Source organism: Carcharhinus amblyrhynchos, chromosome 25 (assembly GCF_965287045.1).
Source record: "Carcharhinus amblyrhynchos chromosome 25, sCarAmb.v2.hapA, whole genome shotgun sequence".
In the NCBI taxonomy this organism is placed as follows: domain Eukaryota; kingdom Metazoa; phylum Chordata; class Chondrichthyes; order Carcharhiniformes; family Carcharhinidae; genus Carcharhinus; species Carcharhinus amblyrhynchos.
Window position 1 is genome coordinate 38,381,014 of NC_137348.1, and position 14,919 is coordinate 38,395,932.

The 14,919-nt window shown below is 44.8% G+C and overlaps 1 protein-coding gene across 2 annotated transcripts in view; it reads right to left on the bottom strand.

Annotated features, from left to right (window-relative positions):
• The window catches only part of abca2 (ATP-binding cassette, sub-family A (ABC1), member 2), a 508,234-nt gene that overhangs the window by 93,139 nt on the left and 400,176 nt on the right, over positions 1-14,919 (bottom strand). For both annotated transcript variants that reach the window (XM_080212375.1, XM_080212373.1), the window contains exons 24-27: positions 13,853-14,035; positions 12,988-13,163; positions 9,804-9,924; positions 7,948-8,229 (exon numbers count right to left, since the gene is read on the bottom strand). In XM_080212375.1, the coding sequence (XP_080068501.1) occupies positions 7,948-8,229; positions 9,804-9,924; positions 12,988-13,163; positions 13,853-14,035 (762 nt within the window). The remainder of the gene's footprint in view (positions 1-7,947; positions 8,230-9,803; positions 9,925-12,987; positions 13,164-13,852; positions 14,036-14,919) is intronic.

Here is a 14,919-nt window from a genome sequence, read left to right on the forward strand (position 1 = left end):
TTTTTTTCTCCCCTAGCCTCAGTGGAAAAAGCCTGCTTGCATTCACTCTATCTGTACCCATTAAAATCTTATACACCTCTATCAAATCTCCCCTCATTCTTCTACGCTCCAGGGAATAAAGTCCTAACCTATTCAATCTCTCTCTAACTCAGCTTCTCAAGTCCCAGCAACATCCTTGTGAACCTTCTCTGCAACCTGGAGGTGTTTATCTTCTTTGCCACTGAAGACGGCAAAGTCATGGAAGAGATGAGAAGGTGATGGCCTTGTGGTATTATCATTAGACTATTAATCAGTTAATGTTCTGGGGATCTGGGTTCGAATCTCGCCACGGCAGATAGTGGGATTTTAATTCAATAAAAAAAACTGGAATTACGAATCTGCTGATGACCACGAAACCATTGTCGATTGTCGGAAAAACCCATCTGGTTCACTAATGTCCTTCAGGAAAGGAAATCTGCCGTCCTTGCCTGGTCTGGCCTACATGTGACTTCAGAACCACAGCAATGTGGTTGACTCTCAATTGCCCTCTGAAATGGCCTAGCAAGTCACTCAGTTGTATCAGCGATTCAAGAAGGCAGCTCAGCACCACCTTCTCAAGGGCAACTAGGAATGGGCAATAAATGCTGGCCAGCCACGTCCCATGAATTAATTTTTTAAAAAAGCCCAGATGGTGATGCATCTGGGTCTCGGGGTCACGCTGTATGTTGGAGGTGAATGGCACTTTAAGGGCTGAACTCCTCAATGTGGGCCATTTAAGTAGGGTTAAGAACAACATCAAGAAGCTCAATTTGAAAGTCAAATGGTAGACCGAAAACTGTGGTTTTGACATGTGTTAAATACCACCGTTATCATTTCTGAAAAGTAGGGGGCCGGGGGCGGATGGGTGGAAGGGAGTGAGAGAATGAAGAGATAAATAGAGAGAAAGAGGGAAAACCCCAATATTCTGATATCAAATGTTGAGCTACATATCAATTTATCAGTGAAGTTAATGATAAGCTACTGTGACATATTTAAACTAAGTTTGTAACCTCAATTATAAATTGCATAAATTAAAACTTAAATCAGTGCCTATTTAAATGCTACTAATTGTGTTATTGTACAATGTTAATAAAGAAATAAACCATCAGAAAAATGCCACTGACACTCATTATTAACCTGCTCAGCAATGCTCCGCTTGGGTTCAGCCAGAGCCAATGGGCTCCAGATCCCATCACAGGCTTGACCTGAAGATGGATAAGAAAGCTGGTCTCAAGGTGGGAGGGAGAGAGAGAGAGACTCCCTTTAACATCTAGAGTCACAGGTAGGCCAGACCAGGCAAGGACGGCAGATTTCCTTTCCTAAAGGACATTAGTGAACCAGATGGGTTTTTCCGACAATTCACAATGGTTTCATGGTCATCAGTAGATTCTTAATTCCAGATATTTTTTATTGAATCCAAAATCCCACTATCTGCCATGGTGGGATTCGAACACAGATCCCCAGAACATTAGCTGAGTTTCTGGATTATTTGTCTAATGGTAATACCACAAAGCCATCACCTTCTCATCATTTCCATATCAAAGCAATATCAAAGCAGCAATGAAGAAATGTGCCATCAAGCAGGCTCAAAAAATTGAAGTCAATGGGAATCGAGGGAATTACTTCCAATGGCTGGATTCACACCCAGCACCGAGGGAAAAGGTTGTGGTATATCCGCACAATACTGCGGATGTTGGAAACCCGAAATAAAAACAGAAAATGCTGAAAACAGTCAGCAGAGAAGGCAGCCTCTGTGGAGAGAAACACATGGTTTATTTTTCAGGCTGATGACCATTGGGCAGACTGCAAAAGCGCTATGGATGTCCAGTTCAGCCCCAGACCATCACTGCAGGTGTTTATTAGGGAACTGTCCTAGGCCCAACCTCACCAGGAGTTTCAACAATGATCTGTCCTCCATCTCAAGGTCAAGATATTTCCACAGTGTTCAATTTAATTCACAGTTCCTCAGATAATGAATCATGAATAGAATCATAGAATCCCTACAGTACAGGAAGAAGCCATTCGGCCCATCAAGCCCGCAGAAACAACAATCCCACCCAGGTGCTATCCCCATAATCCCATATATTTACCCTACTAGTCTCCCTGACACTAAAGGGCAATTTGGCATGGCCAATCCACCTAACAGACACATCTTTGGACTCCAACAACACTTAAGAAGCTCCATCCAGATAAAGCATACACTTGATTGATCCTGCATCCACTACTTTAAAGACCCACTCCTCCCATACACAATGACAACAGCGTGTACCATCAACAAAATACACAGCAGCAACTTTACAAAGCTTCTTCAACCTGTGGCTCTACTAGCTAGAAAGAGAAGGGCAGCGGACACATGGGAACACCACCACCCGCAGGATCCCCTCCAAGACACACAATATTCTGATTTGTAAAAACATTTGCTGTTCTGCTGAGCCAAGATCTAAGAACCCACTCCCTAACAGCACTGTAGGCGTATCTACACCACATGGACTCCAGCAGTTCAAGAAGGCAGCTCACCATCACATTCTCAACAGCAATTAGGGATAGGCAATAAATGCTGGCTTCTCACTATACCTGCAAGCCACATAGGAATAATAAGTTAATGAGGGCTTTCTTACCAAAAATATTTTAAATGTCAAACGAGCATGAAAATGGGAGGGAATCGCACCCATTGAATGGCACTTGGGGAAAAAAAAAGGCAAAGTGTGACTCTCGCCAGCACAGTGAGTGGGTGGAGCTCATTCATACCAGAAAGCCGGCTGCTGATCTGTAGGGTACCATTGCGCACTGCGCTGTATACAGCCAGATTAGTCAAACAGCAGAATTTTCCTAGCACCATGGTGATGGCCTTGAAGGTGGATGGCTGGGAAAATGAGATGTATGGCATGGGATGACTCTCCGATGTACTTCAGGGGATGTTTCCCAGATGTGGGCAGGAATGTGTATTGGTTGGTAATACCACAGTGGTTGGAAGCCAAAAAGCCAATTTACATTGGACCCGAACTTCCTCATAATGGCAATCAGAGGGGGGTTGCCACACCGTATGGACAAGTCTGTACTTAAACTCATAAGCACCATCTGCCTCACCCAACCTTCCTGACTCAGGGTGCATGAGACCCAAACAGCGAAGCACGTCCTGTGGCTCAAATTTCTAAGGTAAGTAAATGTGTGAGGATGGAGGTTTTGACATCGGGGAGGGGAGGGGGTGACACATTTGCACACTGGGGACTGGGGAGTTTGGACATTGAGGAGTGTGGAAAATGGGGGAATCAGGAATCCCTGCAGTGCAAAAGGAGGCTGTTCGGCCCATCGAGACTGCACCAACAACAATCTCACCCAGGCCTGACCCTGCAGACCCATGTATTTACCCTACTAATCCCCCTGACACTAAGAAGCAATTTATCATGGCCAATCCACCTAACCCGCACATCTTTGGACTGTGGGAGGAAATCTGATCACCCAGAAGAAACCCACACAGACACAGGGAAAACATGCAAACTCCACACAGACTGTGACCCGAGGCCAGTATTGAATCTGGGTCCCTGACCCTGTGAAGCAGCAGTACTAACCACTGTGCTACCGCGTCGCCAGGGAGGTGGGCATTCGGGCATCAGGGGATGGGGGGGTTCAGACATACCGGGGATACTGGACATTGTGGGTAGGGAAATTGGACTTGGTTCAGTGGAGATTTGGACACTGGGGATGTCGGGCCAGGGTTTAAAGTTTATTTTTTAGTGTCACGAGTAGACTTACATTAACACTGCAATGAAGTTACTGTGAAAATCTCCTAGTTGCCACACGCCGGTGCCTGGTCGGGTCAATGAGGGGGAATTTAGCATGGCCAATGAACCTAACCAGCACGTCTTTCAGGCTGTGGGAGTAAACTGGTGCACCAGAGGAAACCCACACAGACATGGGGAGAATGTGCAAACTCTGCATCCAAGCTGGGAATTAACCCAGGTCCATGGCACTATGAGGTAGCAGTGCTAACCACTGTGCTACCATGCAGGAGGCTGGAATGCTCAGTTGTGGAGGAGGTGTGGAGTGTCTCCGCAAGGTCGGGAGTGTGACTGAAATCCTGCGCTCACTCGGTCTGGATCTTCAAGATAACTACGCCGAAGTTAGAATAACCGAGTGCAAAACTGGCAGAACAGTCGAGTTAAGTCACTTTGTTGGGTGGTTTCCAGCCCAGCACAATGGTCCAGGGGAAGTTAGCCCTTCTGGACAATTGCAGGGTAAACTCTTACATGGAAACATCAAAGGGGGATTACCCAGGGCAGCTTTAGGGTAATCTCCCCACCCATTGGTGAACCAGGCAGTTACAGGCCATAACTAAAGCCCCAATAAGGGGTCACTTTCTGACTTTGTTGGCATTTTTCTGGTGGCAGAATATGCTCATAGGATCCAGAAGATGCAGCCCCTAAAGAAGTGGACATGGGTATCAAGGACATCCCATGGCTATAATATTCCATGCAGAAGGCTTTCCCTTCCATTCAAAGGGACTTACAGTCTTCCCTGTGCTTATTATTATTCGATTTTCCAATCTGAGGTCCCCGACCTATCTCAGCAGTATCCACCTTCCCCAGTGCGGAGGCCCCAGAGCTGTGACTGGGCCAGCCGTACTGACAGTCCCAGCACTGTCCTTAATTGGACAGTGGGCACACAGGCAGCTGGTGATGAAACTGCTTTGGGAAGATTGTGTTAGAGGGCCTATGGCCAGCAAGCATGGTCTTGGGACTGCCCAGCTGATGTCATATTGATCCCAAGCCAGTTGGTGAAGTGTTAAGTAAGACACTAATACTTCTGATGAAGGGTCTATTTGCAGGATGCAGTGTTACACATGTCTGCTTCATACTGAGCAACCCAGTGTCCCAGCTCCAATGAAGAGTCACATAGGTTCTAAACGTTGGTTCTATTCTCTCTCCACGATCCTGTCAGACCTGCTGAGTTTCTCCAGCATTTTATGATTTTGTAAGTGCTCTAAGTACTTAATTAAACAATGCACTTCATCTGTGTATCTTAACGAACACGCCATTAACAATCAGTTCCAACATCAGGGCTTGAAACCACAATAATATCCTGCCTCATTCAGACACCAGGAGCTGGAATATTTTACACAATCAGTGCGACAAGTACTTTTGGTTTATTCACGAAACCTATTTCTCCAGGTGATAAAGCTACAGGCTTTGTTATAATTAACCCATGTTTTAATGGCACAAGCTGTAGAAACTCTTACTTTGTAAGATAATGCAAAGGTCACTGCTAAATAGGTACTTCTTTCTCTTGTTGATAAAGTGAAATCAATTCTGATGCTGAATGGGCTAAAACATTTCCCAGCACAGAACTATCGAACGGTTTATGTATCAGAGTTGTGACGGGGAAGGTCTGCAGTATTGCACTGTAATGTATTACGATGAAGCAAATGACGCTTTCAGCAATGCGCAAGATGTGACGATTTCTACAGTACTGCTGGGGCAATCCCATTTACATAAAAGCAAAAATACTGCGGACGCTGGAATCGGAAACAAAAACAGAAAATGCTGGAGAAACTCAGCAGATCGAACAGCATCTGTGGGGAGAGAACGTTTCGCGTCAGGATGACCCTTTGTCAGAGCATCAAATCCCACTTACAATCCATCATTAGCAACTTGCCAAACATTACACAGCAGCTAAAACTTGAAATAGAATTGCTAAGTCAATGAAATTACGTGACAAATTCATTATTCATTTCACAGTTTTCTTCTGTTTCCTTCGATACAAGTTGGTCAGTACATCCCAGACTGCTCCTTGCGAAAAAAAAACCGAAGTCACGGTGTTAAGAATTTGCCATTAGAGTATTCCAATCATTCACTAATCTCAGCCTTCTTGCAACTTCAAACATTCACACGTTTGTCATCCACCTCTTCGCATTCTGCATCCACCTCTTTTACTGCCCTCCAAAGCCATTGCCTCCAGAATTCCATCATTACGTTTTTGCCTGCACTCAGCCCATCATTCCCTTCCCCACAAAGCTACACTGCCTGCCGCGTTGGATTACAAAGACAGTGACATGATCATAATGCGATCAGCTCTTTGATAAAATGCAGGACGAGATAATGAGCTCATGCTGAACACTGTGTTGACACACGCTCAATCCACCAATTTTCCTTTCAGATGCTACAATCTTTGAAGTTTCACGACACCTCATTTAAAATGTTCATCAGCTGGAGGAAATCAGAGTGAAAATACATTCTTGCAGCTCAAGTTAAAAAAAAATGAAGGTAGAATGGTAAAATCTGCATGCCACTTGCTACAAATGTTGTGCAGTGAATCTCCACAGAATAGGTCTTTATAAATATAATGAGGCAATTATTACACTGGGTAACATTTTGCATGCCAATGCCAACTCTGCTATAGAGCAGTGCCAAGGGTAGACAGCCAACGTAATAGATTTCTAAACTAAACAGAAGACTATTCTCCAATGTAGGCATTGATTTGATAGGGAAAATATTTCAACATAATTGATGCCAATTTTGATTGTGACCACTTAATTATATCACACTACTGTGTCACTTGTTCTGCTCATAAATGGGTCGGAAGTAAATGTGGGACAAAGATCCTGCAAATGAGTAAACATGTTGGAAAGATTCCCAGAATGTCGCTGGAGCCCGTTACTGTTGGTGGTGTTAACAAGTGCGGCTCACTCACTGATCAAGTTGTCCCACATATCAGACTCATAACCTACAACAGTCCTGCCCGAGACTCATTGTTAGTGATTTACTGGCGGGCTCCAGTGAAAACATTGATCATTTGTAACAGGTTATGGCTCGAGGAGACATGAAATGCCTTTAGACAGGCAAAAGGCACGTACGTGAAAAGATAAATGATTGCTGGGCCAAGGGGTAAGAACAGGGGAGTGGGACTAATTGGATGGTGCTTTCACAGAGCCATTATAAACACAGTGATCTCCTTCTGTGCTGCAGGATTATATAAAGCAGAGCTGTAACACAGCACAAAAAGTACAATGGCAAATTTACTGGTATCCTTGTGGCATAGGAGATTGTAACAGCAGGGTACAACAGCAGCAGTGTTAACACAGCTCTGTTAAGTACAGGAGAAGCATACTGACACTTCAAGGCATGCAGAAACCCTTTGACAGCCAATTCTAAAACATATCAAATCCCAAATTTATTCAGAGAAGGGAGGGGGCTCAAAATCAGTAGCACGTAACTCTGCAGCAATCCCAATTTTGTTTCCCAGGTGACAAAACAATATATTACGATAGTGATTTTTAAGGGGCGTCTGGACAAACACACGAATAGGACGGGAATAGAGGGATATGGCCCCGGAAGAGTAGAGGGTTTTAGTTCAGATGGGCAGCATAGTTGGTGCAGGCTTGGAGGGCTGAAGGGCTTGTTCTTGTGCTGTTATTTTCTTTGTTTTTTGTTATATTCTCACAGCAAAGGGGGGTCCTCAGTTCTTTGATTGGGACGTTTAAAAATCTACTTACAACTCCAATTACTGTCAAAGAGTTACACGTTTCCCAAGCCAGAAATGTAAATGAGCGATACAAACTGTGTACAACTGTTTTATGTGTTAAAATTAGAATGTACGAACTTTGGCATGGATAGATCGTCTAACCAGTGACATTAATGGCATCAGTTTAGAGAGTCTTTTCATAACAGTGGTCCTTGCAGAACAAACATTTGGTATGGTTAGTCTTCACATGCAGGAATAGGGGTTTGATGGGCCAAATTGCCTCTTCTACACACGAATCACTGTCCTCCTCCTAAACACGATACTGTGGAGAAATTAGCTTGAAGTCAGGAGTGAAATAACCAAACAGTTAGCTGTTCAATCCCTCAGGTTAACCAAGCCCATTCCTCCCCTTGGCCAATTTCCACCTCTTGAAATATAGAGAGCACCACTGCAGTTTTAACTGTGTCATACCTTGTAAACTGAGATTGTCCGGGTCATTCAGGTTGTCAAAGAGCGGTGCATAGTCTCCATAGAATTCGGAATAACCACCCATCTCATCACCTCGGACAGAGCCGACAGAAGAGGAGGAATGCACGGAGCACTGGGATTGGCTCAGCCTCGCGCAGGTGACCAAATTGCTCACATTGACTTTCAGATTGTTTGTACCTTCTTTTGGAGGGGTGCCTTTGTGACGACCGTTTTTATCGTTCGCTTGTGGCGTGGGCAAGGCGTCCTTCCCTGAATCCTTGTCATCTTCAAGAAATCAAAAACAACCCTTGTATGTTTGAGATATTCCAAATATTTCCACTTATCACGCAGCCTTTTGCAACTTCCACTTGTTTTTTTTGTGGGAGGGAGAATCGGGTAAACATCCGGACGGAAACATATTTAGGTTGTAATTTACATGCCACAAGGGTGCTGGCATTGCACACAGTAAGATCCCACTGCTTGGAGTGGGATCCCACAGCATTACGATAAAGCGCCAGGTGACTATTTTTAAAGTGAGGGGTAAATATAGGACAAGACACCAAGAGAACAGCCCTGTTCTTCATTGAAATATTTTGATGTCCACTGGAGAGGACACACAGCAATTTGGTTTCATCTGCAAGGCAGCACTTCCTCGGTGCTGCGCTGAAATTCCAGCCTAGATTATGTACTCAGGTCTCGGGGGTTTGAACCCAGCATGTTCTGACTCAGAGACGAGCATGATACTACTGAGCCAAGTCTGAGACCACATATGTTCATAATTTGTACACAGAATACCCTTTTCAAGTCTCCAGCATGATGCATGAAAATGGTTCCTTGGTCAAAGGTGCTTCCCCTTCATAACTAAATGTGCTAAGCCACAAAGGTCAGGTTTAGTTTCCATCAGTGTTGAGATAGCTGACTGCGTTTGGAATGCCATGCCTTTGCAACTTCCAAGTTTGGGAAGGAAAGTTTGCCAGAATTTTCATTCCAGAATAGGTGGATCGGCCATGCTAAGGGTGGCACAGTGGTTAGCACTGCTGCCTCACAACACCAAGGACCCGGGTTTGATTCCAATGGGCCAAATGGCCTTCTGCTGCACTGTAGGGATTCTAGTCTATTCTAAGATTGTTTCCAATCCTACATTTGTGCATGTCAGGCTATGACAACTTACAACTCTGCTGGAATGCCTCTCATGTTCAACCACCCTCTGAGACTAACACTTCAACAGGTAACTGTGGGCAGATAGCATCTCTGTCATCAGACCCCAGGATGATTGAGTGATTGAACAGTGGAGAGGAGAATTTGTGGAAAAAGGAAAATAAAACTGATCTGGGCGGCACTGTGGCACAGTGGTTAGCACTGCAGCCTCACGGCGCCAGGGACCCGGGTTCAATTCCCGGCTTGGGTCTGCATGGCGTTTGCACATTTGCCCCGTGCCTGCATGGGTTTCTTCCGGGGGCTCCAGTTTCTCTAAAAAACGTGCTGGTTAGGTGCATTGGCCATGCTAAATTTTCCCTCAGTGTACCTGAACAGGCGCCGGAGTGTGGCGACTAGGGGATTTTCACAGTAACTTCACTACAGTGTTAATGTAAGCCTACTTGTGACACTAATAAATAAATTACAAACTGGATCAAGAACTAGTTTGCTCCAGTTTCCTTACAAATCCACAAAGCATGTTAAAAGCACCAGTTTTCTATGAAGTACTCTTGTTGTTACCGATTGAAGTAATAAGCCATTTTGGCTACTCCCAAATATTTTTCTTTGTTTAATTGACACAGCCTGACTTGATTATGCAAGATTGAGATTAAATGTAATAACGGACAGTAAAATATACCACACTCTAGTTCTTTCATATTTACCTATGTCACTGTTCTCTAGAGACTGATCTTCTTCAGAAACCTTCAGGAAAACCTCTTCCAGTGTGGTGTCCATCAAACCAAAACTAGTCAGATTCAGGTCCTCCAGGTTCAGATCCAGGGCCTGTCAGGGAAAACCATTATTTTAGCTTATTCGGTCATCTAGTTCTGCTGCGGAGGTGCAAGTGGTAGCTTCCCCTTGGGGCTCTCAGAGAAATCCATTGTTTGTATCGGAATGTGTCAGCATTCAGTTATTACTGAATGGACTGGCCCTCCTTTCCCACATGCTACACCATTACAGTACATCTACTCCAGAAATTCAAGGTATGCAAAGCAATTGGATTAGTTAAATTACATTTCTTCTCCAACCTCACTGATCTTTGATTTAGTATGTGAACATTTCTGCTACGTGGCTTAAGTTTTTGTTAGTCAAAATCAGATTCAAAGCCAAAAGATGGAGATTTTTAAAAATATATTCATTCAAAGAACATGGGCATTGCCAGCTGGCCAAGACTTATTGTCCATCCCTAGTTGCCAATGGGCAGTTGAGCATCAACCACATTGCTGTGGCTTTGGAGTCACATGCAGGCCAGACTAGGTAAGGACAGCAGATTTCCTTCCCTAAATTGAACCGGATGGGTTTTTCCGACAATCCACACTAGTTTCACGGTCATCAATAGGTTCTGAATTCCAGATTTTTTTATGGAATTCAAGTTCCACCACCTGCTGAGGTGAGATTCGAACCCAGGTCCCCAAAGCATTAGCCAAGTTTCTGGATTAATAGTCCAGCGATAATGCCACTGGGCCATCGCCTCCCTCTAACATACCTGGTTACCTCATGCTGACACTATAGTTAAGAAAGCCCACCAACACCTCTACTTTCTCAGAAGACTAAGGAAATTTGGCATGTCAGCTACAAATCTCACCAACTTTTACAGATGTACCATAGAAAGCATTCTTTCTGGTTGTACCACAGCTTGGTACGGCTCCTGCTCTGCCCAAGACCACAAGGAACGACAAAAAGTCGTGGACGTAGCCCAATCCATCACGCAAACCAGCCTCCCATCCATCGACTCGGTCTATACTTCCTGCTGCCTCGGCAAAGCAGCCAGCATAATTAAGGACCCCATTTTTCTGCCTTTTTCCTTCAGGAAAAAGATACAAAAGTCTGAGGTCACGTACCAACTGACTCAAGAACAGCTTCTTCCCTGCTGCTGTCAGACTTTTGAATGGAATTACCTCGCGTTAAGTTGATCTTCCTCTACACTCTAGCTATGACTGTAACACTATATTCTGCTACTCTGTCTTTTCCTTTTCTTTGTCTGTATAGCACGCAAGAAACAATATTTTTCACTGTATGTTAATACATTTGACAATAATAAATCAAATCAATATAGAATATATTAATTCCAGCCCAGACAACTAGAACACGGCAGTCCCTTTTAAACTGAGCACTACAGCAGAAACTATTCAAGGAGCATATTTCAGCAGAGTCCATTTATACCTCAGAAACTATTTAAACAGCACACAAAGGCAAACAGAATATATTTAAATACTGATGATCAGAAAACAGTTATTTAAACAATACACCGCTACAAACATTATCTATTTAAACAGTGCACTCCGGCAAACTACTCAAACGAGCAGTGGTTATGCTAGTTCACTGGTTACCAATCCAGTGGACTGGACTAGAATACAGAACATTACAGCGCAGTGCAGGCCCTTCGGACCTCGATGTTGCGCCCACCAGTGGAACCAATCTAATGACCCTCTAACCTAAACTATTCCAATATTATCCATATGCCTATCCAATGACCATTTGAACGCCCTTAAAGTTGGCGAGTCCACAACTGCTGCAGGCAGGGCATTCCACGCCCTTACTACCCTCTGAGTAAAGAACCTACCTCTGACATCCGTCCTATAATTATCACCCCTATAGTTATATATTGAATTGGAGATTCGAGTTCAACTTTCACCATTCCATGGGGAATTTAAAATTTACTGTATCTGGTTTAAAAAAAAGAGATAGTGGCTGGGATTCTCTCAAAAAAATTCAAAGTGCTGAATTTGTGCAAAAAAAGCAGTAACTCCTGCTGTTTCTCTGAGCAGGATTTTCAAAGTGAATCTCCCACACTCTGCACGTGCCTCAGGGAGATTCACGCTGAAGATCAGTGGGGGGGAGCCTATTTCTATTGGAGAGGCCAGCAGCTTAGCATTGAACAGGCCACTGCGAATGTGCTGATCTGATGTGGAGAAGCTGGCGTTGGACTGGGGTAGACACAGTAAGAAGTCTGACAACACCAGGTTTAAGTCCAGCCACCTGGTGTTGTCAGACTTCTTAATGTGCTGATCTGTCAGAGCAGAGATCGGCACATGCGCAGTAATCCCCTGGTCTCCCGATTGCTGCCCAGCCCCATGGCCTCACATCACAGCTCCTCCAACACCCCCACCACCCGATCGCTGGCTAGCACAGCAACCTCTCCTCCCACCCCCACCCCACCAATCGCTGCCCTCCTGGATGTCTCTGTCTCTGGGCCAGCCCCAAACCCCCAATCCCCTCCCCCAGCAGTCCTGATCATACCCTTCCCTCTCTCTGCTACTGATGCTTATGCAGAGTGACAGGATGTCCCACCCCCACCAATCAACCTCTCATAGGTCTGATCTCCTCTGGCCCCGTCTCCCTTATCACTCACTACCCGTCGCCTGGTGGGCAATGTCAAGGTGCCCGTGGACACTATCAGTTTGTCCCTTTGGTAGTGCCAGGGGGCCAGGCTGGCAGTGCCAGGCTGCCAATGCCTAGGGGGCACCCTTCATTATCCCTGACCACCTAGGGAGGCCTCCATGGCTCCCTTTACTCCAGCAGGGTCAGGCTGCCAGCTCTCCATTAGCCAGGAGCTGTTGTAAACCCCATTGGAATGACCGACTCCGGTGGAGGTAGGGGAGGAAAGAGAGGCATCAGTCCTGGAGACTTCAGTCCCGGACCCGATGATAAGGCTTAAATAAGGGTTCAAATCAAATCAATTCTTGCCCAGGCTCAAGGGACCTTTAAATGGTCCATGGATTTTCTGTCCCACCTGTTACAATTCCTGCAGAGATTTTCAGCCCAAGTGTTATTTATAAAAAGGACTCAGCTTCTAATTATTGTGTTCCCATTATAGGGTTAGGGTATAAGAGGAGACAGCATTACCTGGAAAAGCCTCTCAAAGCATCCTTTCTTCACAGCTTCCGATGGCAGAATGTAAGATATCTCCGTGTTGGTGTCTGAGATCAGTATGGTGGACACAACATATTTTTTAATAAACTGGCTGACCTTGGTCTCCAAGCAGGAAGAGCGTGATGACGGGCTGAGATCTTGGCCTGAATCTAAAAGATCCAAAGTAGGAAAAAATATTCAACATATTACTGACAAAAAGGGACATGCTGTTGAAGCTTTGCATCTTGCACTCATTAGGGCAAATGCATGAATGCCAAATTTCAAAGGACATAACAACACTTACCGCCTCAGAGAAGGATTTGGTATAAATTGCTGCTCCTTTTGAAATTTGGCACTCTTTTATCTGTCCTGATGAGTGCAAGATGCAAAGCTTCAACGACATGTCTCTTTACCCACCAACTACTTAGTGAATATTTAATGAATTTTCTTGTGTGTAGTGTGCTCTATTTGTAAGTGACACACTTTGCACTTCCACTATATGGATAAGACCTATATTGTAATTGGAATTGAATAGAATCCCTACAGCGCAGGAGGTGGCTATTTGGCCCATTGAGGCTACACTGTCAACAATCAGGCCCTATCCCCGTGACCCAGCATATTTCCCAAGCTCATCTCTCTGACACTAAGGGGCAATTTAGTATGGCCAATCCAACTAACCCACGCACCTCTGGAGTGTGGGAGGAAACTGGGGCACCCTTCACTAATCATTGCACAATAGGCTGTGCTCCAATCAGGTCCCAAGAGTATAGGCTTGGTGGAGTTCTGGTGACAGACACCAATTTGAGTGATTCAGTGCTGCAGAATCGCTGCCTCGTACGTGAGAACTTTGGTTACTAACCTGGGCTAGTCTGAGAGTCCGGCTGCTTTTTCACCACTGTCAGCTTGTAGCCGTCCCCATAGGTGCTCTTGAGGAACAGAGGTGACCCACAGCACTTCAACTTCCCGTGTGAGATTATTGCAATGCGGTCCCCCAGAAGGTCAGCTTCGTCCATGTAATGTGTGGACAGGAGGATTGTCCGGCCTGCAATTATTAAAAAAAGATCTACTGACACGAGTGTGTGCTGTTCAAACAACAAGACGTGCTCGCACTTCTTTCAAAAATCAACTCATTAAAACAAAGTCAACTTCAATACCCCTGTATCAGTTTTTGAAATGATAACCTCAATGCATTAGTTTAGCAAACATTGATTTTATTGACGATCATGTGTCTTTGAACGTGTAGCATCCCAGACGACAGGTAATCAGTACCCAGAATTGTCCACACATTGGGCAGAATTTAATCCAGTTGATGGGGGTCTTGCTTGTCGGCTGGTGAATCAGTCAAGTCATCAGTAGTTTGAGTTTTAGATTATGTCCTTTGTTACTTCTTTATTCATTCATGAGACATGGGTGTTCTTGGCCCATCCCTAGTTGCCCTTGGCTAGGCCATTTCAGAGGGTCATTGAGAGTCATCCACTTTGCTGTGGCTCTGAAGTCACATATAGGCCAAACCAGGTAAGGACGGCAGATTTCCTTCCCTAAAGGACATCAGTGAGCCAGGTGCCTTTTCCAGACAATTGACAATGGTTTCATCAGTAGATTCTTAACTCCAGGTATTTTTTAATGAATTCAAATTCCACCATCTCCCAGTCCCCAGAATATTAACTGAGTTTCTTGATCAATAGGCTAGCGATAGTACCACTAGTTGCTAGAGACGTCCTGATTGTGTCGATTACTACTGAAGCCAAGCTCAGAGCCGTAAAGTCTCCAGTGTACCTCACAGGCTCAGAATGTTCACTGCTGGCTGGCTGCCATTGTCGCTGTTTCTTGTTTGGATCCAAACACCTAGCCGTCATTAATACATGAGCAAAATCCTGTGGATGCTGGAAATCATAGAATCCCCACAGTGCAGGAGGGGGCCATTCG